The sequence below is a fragment of the Pezoporus occidentalis genome, unplaced genomic scaffold (genome assembly GCF_034315485.1).
Source record: "Pezoporus occidentalis ecotype Australia unplaced genomic scaffold, CSIRO_AGI_Poc_V1 ctg32, whole genome shotgun sequence".
In the NCBI taxonomy this organism is placed as follows: Eukaryota; Metazoa; Chordata; class Aves; order Psittaciformes; family Psittacidae; genus Pezoporus; species Pezoporus occidentalis.
The window spans coordinates 1,239,330-1,262,888 of NW_026915158.1; the positions used below are offsets into that span (position 1 = coordinate 1,239,330).

General features: G+C 38.1%; 1 protein-coding gene across 1 annotated transcript in view; it reads left to right on the top strand.

Annotated features, from left to right (window-relative positions):
• Window positions 1-18,007, top strand: part of VWA3B (von Willebrand factor A domain containing 3B) — a 72,195-nt gene extending 54,188 nt beyond the window's left edge. The window contains 7 exon segments of the mRNA XM_062628561.1: window positions 458-677; window positions 8,573-8,693; window positions 9,466-9,590; window positions 10,728-10,865; window positions 11,398-11,495; window positions 12,995-13,236; window positions 17,654-18,007. Of these exon segments, the coding sequence (XP_062484545.1) occupies window positions 458-677; window positions 8,573-8,693; window positions 9,466-9,590; window positions 10,728-10,865; window positions 11,398-11,495; window positions 12,995-13,236; window positions 17,654-17,901 (1,192 nt within the window). The 3' untranslated portion in view covers window positions 17,902-18,007.
• The last annotated feature ends 5,552 nt before the right edge of the window (window positions 18,008-23,559 follow it).

The following is a 23,559-nucleotide window of genomic DNA, read 5'->3' on the forward strand; positions in this document are numbered from 1 at the left end:
GTGATCTGTCAAGAGTGATGTGGCAAATCAAGACTTAGTAGATGTCTTTTGCTATTTTGGATTGCCTAGATGCTTCCAGTTCACCATAGCTGCTGCTCCAGAAAGGCCAGGCATTTCTATGATTTCTCAGTTGTAACTGCAAGCTCTTTATTGATCTATTTATTCTATATTGAATCACATACTCTAGGATATCTAAAATGGCACTGGATGATATCTATGCTCAGCCACTTGAATTGCTCTGTAGATGTCTTTCTATGGCATATGGTTAAAACTGATGTGATTGTCTGACAAACACAACAGTAGCTGAATGAAACACAAGAACTTGTGGTATACAGAAGACTGAAGGAATTTGATGTTTTATTCTGTCTTTACCCTTTGTGATTCTATTTGTAAAATACTGTCATCTTTTTTTTCTGCTTGTGAATATTAATTTTTTTGAACTTATATTATATTTAAGATTTAAAGAGGATGGGCCAATCCAATATATGCAGCATAAAGAAGCTTTGCTGGAAGCTTTAGAGAATTTGGGATGGCCAATTTCCTATGAAGATGTAATATTGTTAGAAGATGAGATACTGACAGCATTAACATATATACAACAAGCCTCTGATCTTCAGGAAGCTGTCAAAAAGGAAACTGAGAAAAGCTCAGAATCATGCTTAAGCAACAATAAAAAGGTAATAGATTGGAAATTATTTCCCCTCCTCTCTCTCTCCCTCCTCCCCCCCTCCAAGATATCAATATGTGCTTCTGGAATAATTTTGTTCCATGATTATAGCTAGTAAAGCAGGTAGTTAGCATACAATGGACCAAGGAAAGAAGGTAGTTAAAAGGAGAGCAAGCATTCCATGTTTTTTTCTAAGTATGGGGGAAGTGGAAGTTCTGAAGGTGGGAGAGTCACACAAATCAAGCTTCTTAGAAACAAATCTGAAAAAAGTATCTTTCTCTCCAAAGACAGCAGAGGTATATATGAAAGAAGAGAAAGAAGAGATATATTAAAGGCAATTACGATATAAGATTTGTGGTTGTGTTAATATCTGATAAATGGGACTAAAAAATCTTGTAATGTTGGAGTAATTCACTGTAAGCTTCCATGGTATCTTTCTTGGAAAAGGTGGAGACAAGAGGTTGGATTCAGCTTCATATTTGGACACTAAAATTTAGTTGTCCATAAAATATAGGCTTGTATGAACTGGTGGCTGATCTCAGTATTGTGAATGGAGCCAGTGGCATCTGGAGTTTATCATGGACATTGACTTTTGGGTGAGCCAGAGTGCTTTCTCCACTCCATTAATACATTAGGAGAAAGTAGTCTACCTCAACTGTGATGAAGTTTGTGATTTTTGATCGAGAGATATGTATATATATATATATATATATATATATATGCCTCCCAGATGATGCTCTGATTTTACTTGGAGTGCTATTGAGTAGTTTAATGAAATGCATATGGAAATATATGAAGCAGTAAGTATAAAAATAATGCTAGTAGTTATTTTAGACTGCCCTATTGGGAGAGTATACTTCTTCATCTTTGCTTTTTCTGTTGGGATATATGCTGTCAGAAAGCATATCATTGGTTACAATGTTGTATACTCCTGTTATTATTTTCACTCTTTCAGAACATTCTTGAAAATCAATTGATACCACCATAGCGGTATGAATTCTCTGGGAAAATAAGAACAGACATAAACTTTTAAAACTGATTTAATCTTCTCTGATGGAAAGATTTCTGTAAACACTACTGATGCTTTGAAATTCAAAGTAGTTACCTCTGAAAAAAAACCCTAACAAGTTCTCTTATTTAGTTTCAAATTTTTTCAATTAAAAGCTTCATCAAGCAGTGCTTCACTGGGAGTGCTCTGCAGGACTGCTGTCTAGGTAGTGTTAGAATAATATCAAAATAAGCTCTCTAGGAAATTAACAAGAAAGAAAATATTTTCTCAGACATACATTCTGCTAGAGGATAAGTAAAAAAAATAGAGACAATCAAAAAGCTCATATATTAACGTATTCCTTTTCTTGTTCATTGTTTCATGTCATTGAGTGAGGTAAACTACTCTTAGACTGAACTTGGTGTGGTTGGTCTAGTTTCAGTGAATCATAGAATCATAGAATAGTTAGGGTTGGAAAGGACCTTAAGATCATCCAGTTTCACCCCCTCTGCCATGGGCAGGGACACCTCACACTAAACCATCTCACCCAAGGCTCTGTCCAACCTGGTCTTGAACACTGCCAGGGATGGAGCGTTCACAACTTCCCTGGGCAACCCATTCCAGTGCCTCACCACCCTTACAGTAAAGAACTTCTTCCTTACATCCAATCTAAACTTCCCCTGTTTAAGTTTTAACCCGTTAGCCCTTGTTCTACCACTACAGTCCCTAATGAAGAGTCCCTCCCCAGCATCCCTATAGGCCCCCTTCTGATACTGGAAGGCTGCTATGAGGTCTCCACGCAGCCTTCTCTTCTCCAGGCTGAACAGCCCCAACTTTCTCAGCCTGTCTTCATACGGGAGGTGCTCCAGTCCCCTGATCATCCTCATGGCCCTCCTCTGGACTTGTTCCGAATGCTGTATTATGTAGGAATCATATCAAATGATCATAATTGTGGGGTTTTTTTTTTGCCCAGATGTATATATACATGTCTATGTATACAAGTATGTGCATACACACACACACGTTAATGTGAAGAGGTAAGCTAAGTGAAACTCAAATGAGCACAGTACAAACATACTCATTAATGAATGGGAATGTACAATTGAAATTGTAACTGTAAATTATGCCAAGTGTCCATATCCTCTGCTTACCAGAGTATAACAAAAATCTTTTGTTTTATTTGACACTTCTTGATTGAGATATACCTCTGTTTTCACCAAGATCAACAATAATTTTCACAATGAGCTGTGGCCTTTTACATTCTATGACATGTTATAAAATGTTAAATTGAATAGAATATATTATGATAACACAGGCCATGAAAATAAGTAATTATGGAAAGAATCACATTCAGTTTTCTGTAGTTTTTGAGATTTTTTCCTTTAAGTCTGTACATTTTCAAAATATTTTAATGTCTTCAAAAAAACAGACAATCTTGATTTATTTTACATTAGTCTGAAAATATTGCATTGCTAATGTGACTATTTTTACTATTATTTTACCTCTGCCATACAATGTCCCAGTATAAGAGCAGCAGAAACATGTTCACGTTTCATTTGTTGACTGTAATTTTACTGTTGCCTTGAAACAACCAATGTGTGCTCTCAGACATGATGTGATTAACATTGTGCAATCACTTATCCTGAGTCAACCTGCTTTAGGAACCTAATCAGAGTACCATCTTCAGTAACTGCTAATCTGCAACTGAAAGGCATTAAGAGTGAGAGGCAGAAATGCAGATGTAATTAGAGTTCTGTTTATGTGGTGGAAAACCAGTAAAAAAAAATAGGGACGCTTTTAAAAATGCTGTCAAAGGTTTTTCCAACTGTGATGTCTATCTACAAAATTAGTATAAGAAAATAAACTGCCAGCTGAAATACATTACAGTAAGGAAATAGCTGATACTGCACTGAATGAAAATTGTGATTGTGAGATGGTGGAAGAATCACAATTATCCTGGAAGTCTACTCAACAAAACAGTCTTACATTTCCTGCTATTTTATTTTTTTCACTAAATTAAAAATACGCCCACTTGGTTTTGTAGCTTTTAAGGGTTCTTAATTACCTCCACAACTTCTTAAAAGAATTAGTAATCCTTTTTGGATGTCCTTGCTATGAGAGCTTTCTGTTTAAGCCTACAATTGAATTAATGACCTGGTTATCCTCCCTCTGTGTTCTGACCTTCCCTGATATTGTGTTCAGGCTGCTAGGTTTGCATATATCTGTGAAAGGCAAGGTATGCCAGTGTCTGCCTTACTGGAGGAGGATGAAGTAGACATCTGTCTGCACAGGACTGTGAGATGACTGAAGACCTTTAGTGATGCAAGAAGTAAATGCTTTGGGAAATGAGGAAACACATGCAGTTTTTATCAAGCAAAATATAAAACACTGAACATTTATGATTACCTAATTGGGGGGCTAATAGTAGACTGTACTAAGTTTACTCAGTTCCTTAACAGTCAGACATAATTTCTTATTATGTCTTTTTTCACTGAATTATAAAGCTGCTTGCAACATGATGTTACCTAGTAAAAGGAATTGTCCAGAATGCCTTACCCACTTCTTGTTAGACAACCTCAGGTTATTGGGGTCATGGCATTGCTGTTCTCCAAGCATAACTTCCAGGGGAACTTGGTGTATTCTGTTAATGACTGACATTTTCACATAGAGTATTTCTTTCCCCTGTATTATAATCTGGCCTTTGAGAATGATGGAGAACTTTTCCTCTCATGCTAAATATGTCTGTTTCTGCCTATGAATGGAATTCAGATCCTGCAGAGAAATAAATCTGCATTCATTGCTAAGGATTAATTCTCATTATGAATGCACTTTTTAAAGTGCCGTATTTCCCTTAAGATGAGCTCAAATGAGCAAGGCTTACTTTGTGACTGTACTGAATAGTCACCATGGGTATAACCCCCCCCCCTTAAAATAGTTAATAAACATAATGTGTTTCATAAAGCATGTTTATTTGGGTAGAAAGGGACTTCTAGTGGCTCACTGACTCTGTTCTTTCTGAAAAAAAATGTATTTCATGTGTAATTGATTTAACTATTCCAAATTAAATATGTATAACTGGGACTTGATTCTTTACAAGAATGGAAATTCTGGATCTCCCTTGGCAGTTTCTTCGATTTCCTGGTGGTCTATTTCTGACAGTTCTCATTCTTCCTCAATGTTTAAGGATCACTAATCACTGTCTGTTGATACCTTTTCTGCATTCATGTTTCCTAAACAGCTTGGCATTGCCTGCAGCTGTTCTTGTATCTCTTTAGGGATAAAAGGCAAAAGAAGAATCTCAAATAGTGCAACAAAAAAAAAAAAAATTATAACTACCTAGAAATGTTTGGTCAAATTTTCCATTGTCATCAGTGAAGTAACCTGCTGGACAGACATTGTGTAACTACAAGTTAAGTACTTCCATAAAATTGGACCTTTGTCTACATGGAACAAGTTTGTTGCTACTGAAAGCCAGGGAAGAACAGTGGTTGCTTGCCTCTGGAGGTGTCAGGATTGTGAAAAGCCAAAGTTAGAACCGGGACACATGGAGATCTGTGGGTAGTCTGCCTATCCATTCTTACGTATAGAAAACTAGAAAAGTACAGCAAAGCTAATCTTTTTGAAAAGGAATTTAAAAACGCATCAGGTATGGCAGAGGTAAACAAAGTGTCCTTTACCTCCTGTGGTTTAATGTATTGCCTTCAACAGAAGCAGAGCTAATCAGGGTGAAAATCCCTGAGAATCAGGGCTAATCAGTAATAAAAATACTGGAGAATAATATCTCAGAAATGGGCACTCTGACAGTGTCTGGGTCAATTGTGCTGAGCACCTGAGGGCTGTGTGAGAAGAAGAGATGGAATTGTCAGAGATAGATTGTCGGAGCAATCCCAGGCACAGCTACAGGTTGGGCAGAGAAGAGATTCAGAGCAGCCCTGCAGAGAAGGACTTGGGGGTGTTGGTCGATGAGAAAATGAACATGAGCGAGCTTCAGTGTGCACTCGCAGCCCAGAAAGCCAACCGTATCCTGGGCTGCATCAAAAGGAGCGTGACCAGCAGGTCGAAGGAGGTGATCCTGCCCCTCTACACTGCTCTCGTGAGACCTCACTTGGAGTTTTGTGTGCAGTTCTGGTGTCCTCAACACAAATCAAGTCCAGAGGAGGCCATGAGGATGATCAGGGGACTGGAGCACTTCCTGTATGAAGACAGGCTGAGAAAGCTGGGGCTGTTCATCCTGGAGAAGAGAAGGCTGCGTGGAGACCTCATAGCAGCCTTCCAGTATCCGAAGGGGGCCTATAGGGGTGCTGGGGAGGGACTCTTCATTAGAGACTATAGTGACAGGACAAGGGGTAACGGGTTAAAACTTAAACAGGGGAAGTTTAGATGGGATATAAGGAGGAAGTTCTTTACTGTAAGGGTGGTGAGGCACTGGAATGGGTTGCCCAGGGAAGTTGTGAATGCTCCATCCCTGGCGGTGTTCAAGGCTAAGCTTGCGCAGAGCCTTGGGTGAGATGGTTTAGTGTGAGGTGTCCCTGCCCATGGCAGAGGGGGTGAAACTAGATGATCTTAAGGTCCTTTCCAACCCTAACTATTCTATGATTCTATGTTTCTATTTGAATTTAGACAGTATTTCTGAGCTGCCTGAATTATGAAGGACTCAGTGCCCTCATTGTGAATTTTTCAGGAAAAAGTGCAGTTTTTAGTGTTTGGATTAATGCAGAGTGCTGGAAGTTGCCCAAGTTATTAGTCAAGCATTACAAATTAGTTGATAATAAATATTCATCAGCAGCTTTCCCTTTGGAGCCTGAGGAATTAAGTAAATGGTTTACCCAAATGCCTTTTTGTGTCTGTGGAGCTGTATGTCTCCACTCAAATCAGCCTTTGTTAGTTGTACCTCAAGCAGGCAGTTAACTGCTTTGAGGAGCCTGTGGTTCAGACTGATTCTGAAAAACAGAACTGTTGATATAATTTACATTCTATAGGGGTAAAGAATAAACTAGAAAACCCCAACATATCTACCATTTAAAATACCTCTTTGCTTTTTTTGTGTTTGTCTTGCTTATTTTTAGGACTTTTTTTAGGGCTGTTTATGACTTTTGCATGAAAGATTGGAAAAAAGGTTTGTGACAGTTATAGTGAAACTGAGAGCAAACAGTTCAGTTATTCCCATTCCCATATTTCCCATCATTATTACCAAAAATCAAGTCTCAAACAAAATATATCTTATCAGGAAAAAAAAATAACATCAAACAATGAAGCAGATCATACACACTCTGGCAAGCAGGGGTGTTCAGGAGTCTGAGTTATGGCTGTTTTTCAGGACAGTGTTTAGATCTGTGGAAAAGTTTGAGATTTCAAGCTGTGTGTTTTTATGATTCAAAGAAAGCAGATATAAGATGGGTGCTTGCAAATTGTTTTAAAAGTAAATGGAAGAACTGATTTATTTAACATTGCCCTTGCTTATTATTTATATTAAAAAACATTATTGTGAACAGCATGGAGAAAATAATAGACTTTTTCAAGAATTAATTTGCAATCGTTGCAGTAAATATAAATTACAGTGTTACCCTCAAGGATTATTAAAATATACTTATGAAAATACTGGGATTACAAAAATGCTGAAATTACAAACTTTTCAACAACAAAAGAAACATTGCTATGTCATCAGTTTTAATGAAATATTTTCAGGAAAGCAAAATGTGAAGTGTTCTCTCAAAACTTCCTGTAAGAGAGATGTCCCTAATGGGAAGAAATTCTTTCATCTAGAAAAAATGTGATTCAGGAACTTAATTTACTTTAAAGGCAAATAACACTGAGACTCTATGTATTTTAATGTGAGATATAAAAGGTTTTAATATGAAAGAATATGGTGACCGTAAAGTCAGGTGTGCAGAAACTCAGGCAGCCCAGCAGTATATTTTTACACAGATCCACTTGTTATTTGTGAGTCTTTGACTATTTTTCACATACTGTGAAAAACATAGCCCTCTACCTCAGTTGTGGTGTGAGATCCATCATGGTTTTTGCATTCTTCATTCAGTTACTACTAATTGCAGTCACTGACTTCAACTGCGAGTCGGGTCAGTCCACAGGAAGCCAGCTGCATTGGTATTTCTATGCTTACCATCCGGTGCGTGGTCCCCCAGACCTATTTATGAGCAATTCAGAAGTAAGTTCCAGTGTTCTGTATGTGTGTGGTACATTACAGGAGCTGCAGTCTGTGAAGCTGCACCACAAGGAGGACAATTAATGTATGAAGAGCCCAAACTAGCAGGGCTGAATGATGGACAGTGGCAGCTCTGGAAAATGTGGTGTAATATTTTGCTAAGATGGAATTTTTTAAAAATGCTGAAAATTTTAATTTGGAATTTATAGTTTGTAACTCTTTTTTCAGACACTTCAAGATTCATTTTCTTTTAAATTTGATTCCATATTTGATTTTTAATCAGTCATTCTGTACAGTGAGGTACTTTCAATGAAAATAAGATTACTGCGAAGACTCACCTATCTAGATAAAATTAAACGTGTATAGCACCTTCACTTATTCTACAAAATCAGTTGATTTTTCATTTCCTCATCCTTGAAAAGAATTGATTTTTTTTTCTAGGAAATGGCAGCCAGAGCAATAATTCATCAAGGTAAATTTCTTCCGGAACACTTGAAAATATAGGTATTGTTATCACCATGTAGAACAGGATTTTATAGTGAAAACCCATAGATGATCTTACCTATGAGTACTTTCTGTAGCACTGTTTCTTCTGCTTACAACTATCTTGAATGTTTAAAATAATTCCAGTTTACTGTGGATTGTCTGCAGAGGTCATAACATTACATTGCCTAAATTTTTAGTCAATTCCAAGGGATAGATTGAGGCTGACTGGCTTAGCTGTTGTGAAAAATATAATTGTCTCAAATTACAGAGACTTGAAGAAGAAACTGTGAAGTCAAAATCTAAAAAAACCAAAAAACACCAAGTATTTGTGACTCACAAAAGCCAAAAGGTGATTGCAAGATCAGACATCACAGGATTTTATTATCCAGGTATATATTTTTGTTCACATTTTAAATACCGTTTAGAGTTTCTTAATTCTGATAAAACATTAGTTTTGCTCATAATTAGCTACTTCTACCTTAATAAGATTTAATATTATATGTGGATATGCATGAAAAAAGAATATGTATCTTGTGTATGCACATATATACATTTATAAAAAGTCATATCTTTTGTAAAGTTAGATGCATTTATATAAGAAAAGTGCAGAAGGAAATCCTTTTAAATGAGTATCCAAGAGTATCCACCTATACCCCTTTGATGTTTCCCTTAAGTGTTTTGGAAAAACAAGCTTTTGCATGTGTTCAAATAATTCACTAAATGCTTCTGCCTTTTTATTGAGTTTTGAATCAGAAAGATCAGTAGGTAAAATCATGTTCTTTCTTTTCATAAAAAAAGACACGTGTGTATGGTTTGCTTTTGTGTTACCTTTACTAGTTTGTTTGTGTGTGTGGTTTTTTGTTTGTTTTTTTTTTTAGTTACATATTTTTAACTGTGGAAATAGTTTCCTTATGTCAGCTATCACCCACCAGACCAACTTACACATTTCAGACCTGGGCTTGAAAATTATTCTTTGTTTTACTTTTATGGCATTATTAAGAATGGTTACTAAGACTATTGTTTTCTTAGGTACAAATGTCTCTATTGCCCTGGCACAGCTTAACTTAGCTAAATGAAAATGAAGAGTGTGTAGTATAGATGCATTTGACCTCAGTGATAAAAGAAAAAACATTTGAATATTTTATTATGTTATTTTTTTAGGAACTGTGGTAAAGAATATCAGTTCTACCTGTGCACTTGTTGACTTAAACAATGGAGAGACCTGTACTGTACCTGTGAAGTTCATGATACCTGTGGGAGGTGCTATGCCATGCCCATATCTGCAGGTGAAAAATTGTATTTTTTTATGACAGCAAATATGCATTTTTAATTTTTTTTCATTTGGTCACACATAGAATAAAGAATAGATTAAAAAAACCACCACTTTTATGTAAAACTATTTATTTTAAAGAAGAGTTTTTAGTGATAGTAATATCATGCTATTTTCAACATGCTACTTTTTAATTTGTTTGGAGCTTGTTTTCATTGCAATCCTATTCCTTTGTTTATTAGAATTCTGTATTATTTTCTTTCTAAAAAATGAATATTTGCCTACCTATGGAAGAAAGGTGAGAGAATGATTGTTTCCTAGCACAGGGATTACAAATCAAGGAGAGCCTTTTATACACAGTGTGATGAACAGCAGGTTATAACCATTTGTTTTTCACAGCATATTTTAAATCCAGCAAACAACCTCATATTAAGGCAAATAACAGTAATGGAAAAAAATTTAGTATTACATTTCTGGTTTTACTTAAAATTGATCAGCTGACTACTGTAATCACAGTTGTTTTTTCAGGTGATTCTTATTTTACACGAGAGAGATGATAGATACAAAAAGGACCCAGAATGGATACAGTTGTTTTGAATATAAGAAGCATTTTTGTAACTTCTTTCTTACACTTGAAACTAGAGACATACTTTTTTTTTCCTGTTTGATATCAAGGCAAATCCTAATCTGAAGATTCCTGGCATTCCATAGGGAACATCCAACTCCAGAGAAGATCTGCAGAATTTGATAGAAAGTTGTGACTTCTATGTTAATTTTTAAAATAATTTTTTATAGGTTAGTTGTATACGGAATTCCCTAGAATTCCCAAGGTTGGTTTAAAAGCTCATTAAATATGTATAAATGTGCATAAAGTCTAAGGAAACCTAGACTCTAACTTGCTTGTTGAGCCCTGGTACATTTAGTAGTGCTCTGTCATTCATTCTTGTTTTATGTTCTCTCCCTGATTCAGTGGAAATTACAAGCGATTGGTACATGCAAGGACCAAGTTCTTGCCTTTTAAAGATCTATATTAAAGCATGGGAACATGTTAGAATGATGATTCGTGTAAAAATATTTTCATATTTACTTTTTGTGTCTTGTAAAACTCATAAGTTACAAAGTTCTTGCAAACTGATGTTTTCCTGATGTGCAGGTTGGAGACTATGTGTTTGCCAGAACTGGGACACAGACAGGAAATGAATATTATGTGCCTGCCATTGTCATAACAACGCCAAAGAGCATGGAAATGGGTGACAAACTCTACACAGTTCTGATGTTCAACAACAGGAAAGTAAGCAAACCTAAAAGATTATACCACTTTGGCAATGGTATTACCATTGCTCAATTTTTGATAAGGCAGAAAAAATTTTCCAAGCTAATGAACTCACTGTTCCAATCCCTATCTCCAGGTAACCAAAGCAAATCAGATTCAGAGCTCAGTCAATGAAGAGCTCATGTAATAGACATGAACCAAGAAATTCTATCAAATAATTTCTTCTTAAATCGTGCTCTTCTTTCAGCTATGATCCATTTGGTGGCTTTCACAAGCTCCAGCTGATAAAATGAGAAACATATGGAGTTTTATCATGGTCATTATAGTCTTCAATTAATTTAATTATGTTTGTTTGTTTGCAAGCCATCATGATAATTTTGCTGTGGTTTTTGTAGTGCAGAAAATATACATTTGTACTTGAAACTTTTATCTTTATTATGTAGAGGCTGATTACAGTTACACTAAAACTGTTGACTTTTTATACATATGTCTCTTCATTGTTTCTGAGATTTTGATTTAAATTAGGTGAATGTTGATTGCATTATTGCAGGAACACTGTGTAAGAAGTGGGCTTATTAAAATCAGCCAAATGAAGTATGCTTTTTCCTGTCGATATATCAGAATGGTGCAGATGGTGGATTGTATGATGTGAGTATGTTTCAACCAAAAATAGAGAAGTTATTTTGCATGAATCCTAAATGTTGTACTTTGGGTTCAACTATGGTGTCAAGATTTCCATACGTAGTACTCTAACAACAGTTGTAAACAGGCTTGCTCTACACATGCAACCAAGTGATTTGACCCAAAAGTGTGTGAAGCAGAAGAGCAGTAACTGTCCGTCATACCGTTTTGTTATCTGGCAATTTATTGCCCTATTTTTATTTTGGAAACATTGGTGGGATGAGATGGTTTGAATCTTAGCCTCAGGAAGCTGTTAGAGGATTGTTGAAAGGTGAAATGGATTTTCTATTTGTTGTAGACTACTTACATCTGATTACTAGTGTTTTGAAGACACCAAGGCCCGGATACATAGCGGGACATTGTGGGACCCAGAACAGTAATACTTTGAGCATTTGACAGCTCTGAGAGTGGAATTTAGGTGCTTTGGCTCCATGGATGTATACTGTATGTCAAGATTTATAGTGCAGAGTGCAGTGAAATGTGTAAAGCGGCTAATAAATGATGAAGAGAGCTGAGCATCTGAAACTCAGACTCTTTTTTAACTTAGATACCCACTTACATCCCTAAACTGGACATATTTGAGATTTCCAGGGTTTTAGGATTTCCAGGGTCCTCTGTTGACATTGGATAGCCTACATAAATGGTAATTTTTAGCATATAGGCAACATAGACCCTACCCACAGGTATTCAGATGAAGTGCATTGGTGTGCCAATAAAAACCTTGATAACCACTACTGATCCACAACATTCCAGAATTTGCTGCCAGAATCACAGTGCCTTCTTTTGCACATTTGCAACTTTATCATCTACTTCAATATATTTTTTTCAATCTTTTTCTATGTCATGTGTCATGTCTGGTGCTGAATTTTTAGTCTCTTCCAAGAACTAATGGTAGAAACCTGGTACTATTGAGCTTTTATAGATTAGAATCCTTGATGCCTCTTGCTTGTTGGATCTATAACTCTTTACAGTAAATTGTTGTGTAAGACTTGAGAACACAGTCCCTGACAATCTGCTTACCAATCTAGAATATTTGTCTTTTGCTTTTTCCTAGCATCTGTTTGGGGAGGTTTTCCTGCAATCACAGTGAAAAGAAATAATTATGGCAGAGCAAGCATTCTGCAAATGTAACTAACAAATTAAGTATGCAAAGTAAAACATTATGTACTCTTGGCCCATACCATAAAAGACAATTATTCCCCAAATTCTTTTTGTAGTCATAAGAGGTAGACAGAACTCAGGTTCAGAGCTCTGTTATAGGCTATTCTTTACTTACTTTATAAATAAAAGGGAAACTGAATTTCAAGATATTTATAGCCATGTCAAATGGTCAAGAGTGTGATAAGTACTTTTCAGTACTGTGAGATGTGGGAAAAGGTGAAATCTATGTCATGTAAAGAAGAATTTTAAATAGTGTAAGATATGTGTGCTCTTACCTTAGTGAATTTACTTGTCTGACTTTCTAGCCTGGACAGAGAGACCACAAAGCCCTATCCTCACTCACGGGTGGAAAATGAAGGAGGAAAAGAAGAAAAGAAAAGTGTTGTGAAAGAAGATAGGGGAAAAAAGAAAAAGAAGAGGAGACCAGGAGACAAAAGAGATCCCAGGGAGAAGATGTCAGACTCTCATGATCTTTTGTTTGTCTCCAGAAAGGAAGTAAAGCAGAAAGGAAGAAATTCACTGCCTAGCAATGAAGAAGAATTTGGAGGTAAAGAAGTAGCTATGGAAAATGATAAATATTAGGGATTAAACAGATCTGATGGCCCTTTAGTTAATCCCCACACAAGAAACCTGGTTTCTGCATTTCTGGGTATTAGACCTGTCTGCTTTGCCTTGTCCTATGTGATGAGGTTCTTTCACCTCCTTTGGAAATCATTCTTCACACTGATGATTCTCAGCATGTGTTTCCACAGCAAAGGGAAGAACTGAATAAAGCATGTTCCAGAAGATGGTATCTTAATTTTCCTAACATTTGTAGTAGCAGTGAATATTCAATAACACCAACCTTAGTATCTGCTTATAAGCAGAGTATATATTCCAGTGCTTCTACTGTTTGATACTTGTTAGAATAAAGGTATATCTATATTGTAGCCATTGAATTATTGAATATGGAGCTCAGTGCTTCACAGGGTAAATTGATTTTAGAATCTGAGCTAGCTCAAATGAAGCTGATATCAGTATCTATACTTCCTGTATACTTCCTCTGCAATAGAGACCTGGGCTGGCATAGGTATGACATTACATGCCACAGTCAGCTCTTCATTTTAGAGATCCTATTCTCAGTCTGTGGAAAGATAAGAGAATTTTTATCCATATGTCCTGCTTATACCCCTTGTATGATTTTAAATGTTTTCAACATCCTCATTAATTATTTACTTCAAGAAGTAGTGGATTATAGATTCACTCTATCATCATATTGTTAGTTAACTTGAACCTTGTTCTGTATACTCACTCATGTTTTATACCTGAAGGGGGCCGACGAGAAATCCAACCCTAACCATTCTATGATTCTGTGATTTAAAACATGGTCTGCAAATTCCATTTACATCACTTATAGTGAGAATTATGATGGCGCTACATTTTAGGAGTGGCCTGGTCAGAATTATATGAGAGCAGAGGTGCTGAGTTTGTCCTGTAGCTGTGTGAGAGACCATGGCTTCCCGCAGGCAGGGCTACTTCACTGAAAATGCTCAGTTATTCCAGACTCCTCCCTCTTGGATATCTTGGATATCTGAGATGCAAATACTGAGTGAATAGGAAAAAATGCTAATGCGATCAGCAAATCCTTTTACTGATTCCATGCATGCTGAAGGAAAGATTAAATGGGAGAAGTGGCTATGTACTTAAATAGTGCCTAGGCTTACCAAATAATCTCATAGTACGCCATCAAGACTCTAACGAGTCTTTAAGGTGCTATGCAGGTCAAACTTTCTAAAAAGGGTGCCCTGTCCTCTTCTCATGGCTTTTTTGTTTTGCTTAAATATATGTTTATTTACGTATCTTTCTGGTTTTTATAAGAAAGGAGAAAGACTGCTGCTGAAGATAAGTAAGACTATATGGTCATCCTCATAGGGTTTCATCAGATATACCTTTATCTAATCTCTGTATGTGATGGTGTATTCACTCTCTTTGGGTGTAGGTATTTGTCCCATTTTCAAACAATGCTAATGATTTCATAGCATTTTTTGTATATAATTTTATAAACTATATCAAATGTGTTACTTGGCCCTGACATTCACATTTATTTTAACTGTGTTAATACCAGATTTCATTTTAAAGAGTGAAATGAATAGAGAAAACAAGTTTGCCTGGCATTGTTTTTCCTTCTGCCCAAGGTTCAGGTCTGATTGGGTTAATTATCTGATTGGGTTGTGTTTTGTATTAATCAATATTTCCCCCTATGGTTTTGTTGACTTCATGTGTATATTCATCTGTTATATGAGGAAGTAAGTTCACTAACTTGAATGAGCATTGTCCAAGATAGAGATGGATTTCTGTGTTCTCCAAGATAACGTGGATTCAAATACATGGCTCTTACGTGGGTGGTTGATGTAGCCTTGTATTTCCATGAAGCCTTATATTTCCACAGACTTGTGGGCTCTGTATTAAATTAATGGAGCATTTGGAATATTTGTGGTTTGGTTTGTGCTCAGCTAAAATATTCCTGATCGTTAGGAAGAATCAGCAACTCATTTATATTGTTCCCACTCGGGGAAACAACAGAAGTGAATAAAGATTAAGCAATTGTGTTAGTTATTTAGTGTATATTAACTTAATTATTGTGTTGATGTGTCATTTTGTCTTATTTATTCCAGAACTATTATCATAGAATATAGAATCATAGAACAGTTAGGGTTGGAAAGGACCTAAAGATCATCTAGTGCCAATCCCCCTGCCATGCTTGCTGCTCTTATTTTGTCAGCTCTGTATTTTTATAAAAGAGTGAATGAAGTCCTGGCAAATTCCCACTGACTCTTACTGAGCTAGATGATTCTTTGTCTAGGTAACTTGAATAATACTATTTGATTGAACAAGATCACAAATATTTGACTCAATCATTGTTTATTGCAATAATTGCTTTTATAGATACTTTAAAAAACATGTATTTGTTTCTATAGAAAAATTCTTTTTCCTGTCTTCCTAGTCTTCTCTGTTCTGTGGTGCCTAAAATCAATGTTCATTTCACATGATTTCCTTGTCAATTTTCCAAAATGGTGATCTAGTGAAAACCTAAATCAGAAAACAGTTCAGAGTGAAGTACAGGCAATACAAAGCAATCGACTGTGTTGCCTGATGCACTAGCAAATAAAGCCCCAGTCTCCTTTTAAATTTATAATGAGATGTGACTTGAAGCAATTACACTGATAATTACTGTAACTGCCAGTATGGGGTCAGTGGAAGACCTTTGAAAATTATCATTTTCTACCCTTTTCTGTGGAAAATCTAGTCCCTCTGAATTGGGTTCAAGAGTGTAGCAGCTGTGGCACCTGGCAGTCTAGTGGATTGGCTGGATTTCCCACAGTAGGGTTTCCCATTTTTAGCACCCACTTGTTTTCCATTCTCATTTTCCAGATAGTTCAGCATTTGGAGAAGGCTATCATAATGAAGCAGTGTTCCCATCTGTTGGTCATGGCTTGTTTAATAAGCAGTTGATGGCAATTCAGCAATGCTTGCATCTGTTACTTACTGCAGCTGTGTGTTGTTGAGGGCTCCCCAAAAGCCTCCAGATTTAGCTTTTGTTTGTCTCTTGATACCATGTTACAACTTGGCCAAAGCGACTCTTCTGTCAGGGTTGTTTGCTCACGAAAAAAAAGGAAAGTATGTTAAACTTTCCTGCTCTTTCCCCATAAAGAATGAAACAGGGAGACGTGCAAGGGGAGAAAGTGCTGTTCCAGTGGTGTAGGAGGTATGTGTTGAGGTATCTGAAGGTGGAGAGCAAGCAAAATCCTCTCCAGATTTAGGGAGCAAGACCAGAGCGGTTTCTTTCAACATCTTGGGAAGGTACACAGAGGGCATGAGCACTGACTAAAGAAAATGAACAGCGTGAATTGCATGTGGTGGGGAACACTCATTTAACAATGCATCTTTCATTTTATTGAAGGTAGCAGTACGGCCACAGTACCTTTCAGTGGTTTAGTCTGGTGATGTTTTTGTACTGCAGACAGGTACTGCCAGCTTGTACGATACAGCCAAGAAATTTCCTGACCCTCACACAGATGAACTCTGGATTCCTGTCTCTTTGGGGGCCCAAGGAGAATCAGAACGTTCGTTTTGTGTATCTAAGTTCAAAGATGTGCACTTACAAGACAATTTTTAAAGGCACGCTTTTGATTTTTAAACTCTCAGCTTCAGAGTTTTCAGTGGATGATCACCATTCCTAATACTAACCATATTCAAATCTCATACTCTCTATGTACTCAGTCTGTGCTGTTCCTTCTCTACCCTGCATATCTCATCTTTAGCCTTCAGATGCTCCCCACAGTTTTGTTTTCTACTGCACAAGTGTTTCTTACATAATCATTTAAAACCAACCCCCATCCCACCCCCCACGAGATATTTGAAGCAAAATAGAGTATGGATTTTGTTTGCTTTCTTTCTTCCTATTTTATTCTCTTTCATTTTTCCTCCAGCTTCCAATCTTTTGCCATTCATTCTTTATGATTGTCATCTTTTTGTGCCAGGAAGGTGCCTCGTACTTGGTGGTCTCATTTGATATGCTTGTAAAAACTGACTTTTGCGTGACACAGTATTGTTAATAGCAAACCAGAGAAGGTAAACATGGTTCTACAGGGTCAGACAAAGGTCGATGTGGCCCAGACCCTGTACCCAGCAGTGGCTGGAAGATGATTCCTGAGGAAGAGTAAGAACAAAAGTTGGCATGCAAATAACAAAAGCTGTGAGCAAGAATACTTGAAAAGCAGACTGGTTTGAACTTGTGAGGATGAAAGCATAAATGAAAGCAGTGAAAAGCCTCTACACATGACTATTGCTGTTACCACAGGCATGAAGTCATTTGCTGCATGATGAATTTCAGGGTGTGTGCTGGGGGGGCTGTAGAACTCACATATCCAAGCTCATGGTAGGTCAATATTTTCTCTCACTAAAGAGTACCTGCTCTCTCCTAGCATCTTTATTCTCCACTTCATCATCCTGGGTTTCATCAAGGTGTCAAACTCAGCAGTCACAGAGTGCTTCAACTCTCAGCTCACCAACGCGTCCCTGTTGCTTGCACAGTCCTGACAGAGAAAATTCTCTGCAACCTGGTAAAACCAACATCACTGAAGTTATTAGAGTCAGTATGGAGCAGAAAGGATTGGCAAGACAGCCTCAGAATGCACAGAGCAAACAAGGCCCTGTTAAGGGTACATTATGAAAGAGTTTGTGAGGAATGGATAAGACTGCAGATAGAAGAGATTTTTATCACCTGTAACTGTGAAATTTTATTACTCGCATCAAAAATAAATTGTCTAGTTAAATTATTTATGATTTTGCAGACTTACTTCAGAGGTTTGGAAGAGAAACACTGTCAGAACTTCAGCTGTGCTGCTGAAAATTATCAATATGAGAAGAGAGAATGGTAAATTTTATTTGTCAGAGTATTGTTTGTTTGCAGGAGACATGTAGACATGTTTGATTTATTAACTGTGGGTCTTTCTTACAAAATGCTTTCTTCCAAAACTCCTTTTTCACAGACTCGGTCTGTAAGGCATCTGGGAAGACCTGCTGTAGAGACCTTACTCAGTTTCCCCCTGTTGCTGCCTTACACATGTATTTGTTCTAAAGCTTTTCCACCCACACAGACTGTCCTATGAGAACACAGACAAGGTGTTTTGCCTTTGAAGACTAACCTTGGTAACGTAGGCTTAGAACAAGGGCTGAATTCTTCTCTGTGATGTACAATATAAAGCCAGTGCTACTCTGGCTACTCTGAAGGCAGAGGAATTGCTTCCGTGTTATGGCATTATAAATGGAAACAGAAATAGCACCTAGACACGTTTAGGAGTATTTCTACTTTCAGTTCCCAAATAAAGGATAGGTGACTGAACCCAGTTTAAAAAAAAAAAAAAATCCAAATAAATAGTAATTTTCTCTGTCTCACAAATGTGACGTGATATTCACTGTCCAAGTTACAACATTTGAAATGGCACATAGTCAGAGGGATGTAGTATGTTTAGCACTGAAGATTCTCACCTCAACCAAAATATGACTTGTGGATATGGTAACACAATTGAATGGCTGTCTAGGGCTTTCTGTCAAGAAGCTAAAGACTGATTCTTAGTATTTTTGGCATATCAAGGTTCATGGACATTAAAGATTCTCACAAGCTTGACTGTAGATACCTATGCCATTTCCAGGCAGATGTATGTTTTCATGTTTGGATTTGAAGTAAAGTGGAGTTGAAAAGGTACACTTAACCAAGTAGAAACAGAAGGTGGCTAATTAAAGTATATACATGTATGTATTGTAACCCAGTGGTACATCTGTATTTGGTGAATTCCAGCTTTTATGATAGCCAACTTTATCACAGACCTTTTTTGTGTGACTGATACATGACATATTCATAACTGAGTCTGACTGCTAGGATATTTTTCAGCTTTGATGTAGCAGTAATATCTCAGGTCTTTTCCTTTATTACCTCCTCTACACTTTGATTCTTTTCTTTTTAGATGTTCTTAGAACAGTATTACATTATTATTACATTCCACATATCTTCCTGAATGAATTAACAAACTTTAAAGATTGCTGAATGATTAAGCAAAGGGGTAACAAAGACAATTTCACCTTACAAGACAGGTTCTGGCTGTCCAGGACCTTCTGAATACCCAGAGCATAATCATTACTGCAGATTTGGAAATGGCAGTGATAGGGGTGCTGTGCTAGCTGTACCCAGGGACTCCAGGGCCCTGACAGAGTCAGTGATGCAGTAAATCAAGGACATCTCTGCAGCTGAGCATAGATTTCTGCATGTTGTTAGGCTTTAGCATAGATATGTGAGAAAATAATTTCCATCAGTGGCAAATGAGTGGGACAGAAATACAGGAGACATCTCCTCTGCTCAAGGTATTCTAAGTTAGGGTTGGTGAGAGCCCAGGCATTTTACCATATGGCTTCTCTTGTGGTCTTTCTGTGTGTTTGTCTCTGTTTAGAATAATAGTGAGGAAGTGCCTTCTTTGAGTACAGGATTTATTTCATGCAGCCCACTTCTTCTAAGCACTAAATATCTCACTTAGCACAATGTAACCATGGTAGCATGGTGAGAACCTTGGCTTTTTGGCCCTGAAATATAAAAGAAACATATCAATGAACAGAAGACATCCCAAACATCTTGAAATGCTCAGCTCCCACCAAAGGTCTTTCCATGCTGCTAGTACTACATTGCTTTTGTAATGTAAATTCCCAGTACAATGGAGTGGGTGAAATATTCTCTATTGGTTTTACAGATGCAGGACTGTCATGTTTGGTTTATGACAATGCTGGTAGAGACTTCCTTAAGCCAGCATGGAGCAACACCTGGAGCTGCTTGCGGTGCTTATTACCAAATCTCAAGGAGCCACTCAGAGAAGGAGAAGGCACCATATTATTTTCAGATGAATGGGGGTCCCCTGCTCTAGGAAAACAAAAAGTACCATACTTAATACCCTCCTTCCCTTGGGATCAATTTACTGGCTGTGTTTTTATATACAAGCACACTGAAAATCTCAAGCCCCATTCTGTCTGTGTTTCACATTTTTAACAGCCATTAATATGAAATGAGAATAGCCTGATTCCAACATTTAGAAGGGAGTATTAAAAAACCCCCCGCACTTCTATAGTCAATCGAGGCAAACAGAATCTTTGAGGATATATTTTAGACATCTCTCAGACACTTCCTTTAGTCATATCACAGTATCACAGTATGCTAGAGATTGGAAGGGACCTCAAAAGATCATCTAGTCCAATCCCCCTGCCGGAGCAGGAACACCTAGATAATGTTACACAGGAATGTGTCCAGGTGGGTTTTGAATGTCTCCAGGGAAGGAGACTCCACAACCTCCCTGGGCAGCCTGTTCCAGTGTTCCGTCACCCTCACTGAGAAGAAGTTTCTTCTCAAGTTTAAGTGGAACCTCTTGTGTTCCAGTTTGTACCCATTACCCCTTGTCCTATCATTGTTTGCCAACGAGTAGAGCCTGGCTCCATCCTCGTGACACTCCCCCTTTATATATTTATATACACTAATAAGGTCACCCCTCAGTCTCCTCTTCTCTAAACTATAGAGACCCAGCTCCCTCAGTCTTTCCTCATAAGGGAGATGCTCCACTCCCTTAATCATCTTTGTTGCCCTGCGCTGGACTCTCTCCAGCAGGTCCCTGTCCTTCTTGAACTGAGGGGCCCAGAACTGGACACAATATTCCAGATGAGGTCTCACCAGGGCAGAGTAGAGGGGAAGGAGGACCTCTCTCGACCTACTAACCACCGCCCTTCTAATACACCCCAGGATGCCATTGGCCTTCTTGGCCACAAGGGCACAGTGTTGGCTCATGGTCGTCCTGTCGTCCACTAGGACCCCCAGGTCCCTCTCCCCTACACTGCTCTCTAACAGGTCGTTCCCCAACCTATACTGGAACCTGGGGTTGTTCCTGCCCAGATGCAGGACTCTACACTTTCCCTTGTTATATTTCATCAAGTTATTCCCTGCCCAACTCTCCAGCCTGTCCAGGTCTCGCTGGATGGCAGCACAGCCTTCTGGCGTGTCAGCCACTCCTCCCAGCTTAGTGTCATCAGCAGACTTCCTGATAGTACACTCAATTCCCTCATCTAAATCCTTGATGAATATATTAAATAATACCGGTCCCAGTACTGACCCTTGAGGCACTCCACTAGTTACAGGCCTCCAACTAGACTCCGCCCCATAGACTACAACTCTCTGGCTTCTCTCCTTCAGCCAGTTCACAGTCCACCTCACTACCTGATCATCCAGACCACACTTCCTCAATTTAGCTGTGAGGATGCTGCGGGAGACTGTGTCAAATGCTTTGATGAAGTCAAGGTAGACCACATCCACCGCTCTGCCATCATCCATCCACCGTGTTATCTCCTCATAAAAGGCTAAGAGATTGGTCAAGCATGATTTCCCCTTGGTGAAGCCATGTTGACTGCCCCTCATAACCCTCTTATCCTTGATATGCCTTAAGATGGCACCAAGGACAAGGTGTTCCATCACTTTCCCAGGGATGGAGGTGAGGCTGACCGGTCTATAGTTACCCGGGTCCTCCTTCTTGCCCTTTTTGAAGACTGGAGTGACATTTGCTTTCCTCCAGTCCTCAGGCACCTCTCCCGTTTCCCAAGACTGGGTAAAGATGATGGAGAGTGGTCTAGCAATGACTTCCACCAGTTCCCTCAGCACCCGCGGGTGCATTCCATCTGGACCCATGGATTTATGGATGTCCAGATTGCTGGACAAGTGCCTTCTCTAGGCAACTACTTCATATGTACACTTGGCCAGAAAACTCCTGTACAGTGTCTGTGCAGATAAGTATTTCCCAGGAAAACACTGAGCTATAAAAAATGTTTTTATTTAGTAAAAGGAGAATGATGGATTTTGTGTAGCCAGAATGATCTTGCAGCCAGGATACTTTAGTGGAATGTAAGAGAGTGTCAAAATTTCTGCCAAGCCTGGTTCAGGGAAGACTCAAACCTGGGGAAAGCTAGTTCTGAAATTGTCTGTTCTGGAAGTTTTAGTTTTGATAGTTTATGTTACTTTCTGTTCTGTAGGTCAGGCTTCTCAGTTACTCCATGATGTCCTGGAGTTTTCTCTTGGAGAATGGAGCTAGCACACACACAGAGTCCTGATTATAGGGAATCACTGGGGATCTGTTCTACCCAGAGCAAAAAATAAGTGTTATCACTATACCACAGCATCCATGAAATTTTAGGACAGGATAGCTGGAAAGAAATATTTCTGCTGTGGACATGATCACTTCGGTTTTCTGAAAGAAACGGCACTACTGATTGATGGAAAAACCCTGTACATTTTTGGTAGAAAAGATACTTAAATGAAAACTTAATTTAACTGAAAACCTACTTTTGCCCCCAAGAATGGCTTTCAGTGACATGGACTTTGGACTCTACCTGCTCACATTTTTAACAGAAGAAGTTGTGGTCCAGTTAGACATACTCAGCATTGACATGATCATTTTACCTGTGTCTCTTGTCATTATTGTGTATTTGAGGTTCAACATGTGCAATTCTGGTAACATGAATAACATGGAGAATGGTCCAATTTTGCATGTACATGTTATTAAGTATGTGCAGCTGGACTGTGTGCCATGCCACAGTGACAAAGACTAGAATCCCTTTGAAAAAATGGCTGAAGAAAACTTACCTTAGTGTTCCACTGGGTGCAATACAAATTTGTGAATAATACAAACGAGAATGTTAACCAAATGCAGAATCAAAACTGGCAGCACAGATAGTCTGAATGGTGAATTTTTCTTTTGCATAAAGGCTGATCATTAATCACTGCTGGTTCTTTAAATAAGCTACATTTAAAAAGTGATATATTACAGAAATACACATGGTGATGGATGAGTTCCCTTTTCATTTGTTATTAAGGATCCATTTCACTGTTCTTTTCTGGGTGTGCAGTCTGACCTCAAGAAGCACCTGACATGGGGTAACATTTTCCCTGTTGTGGCCCACAGGTCTTTTTTCCTGCCTAGGTTTGGTTAAATGTTTTATTGCATTCCTTTGTATTAAGCCTGGGAATTGTCAGGATGGTTTATTCTTCCATCCAAACATTCCTGTTGACCCATTTGCACAAAGCGTGTTCTGTCCCGAGTTCCACACCAAGGTGCAGATGTACAGGTTACATTTTCATATGCTTGCTGCTTTCCAGTGATCTGTTTTAAAAAGGCAAGTAGTATTATGGTGGTCTGTCAGCAAGACGAATTTTCCAGTTAGATTTGCCAGATGGTTGAGCTTGATCAGGACTGCCTAATTTCAGGTTCTATCAATAGAGCATAACCAGATTGCTGAAAACCTGGGTTGCTGG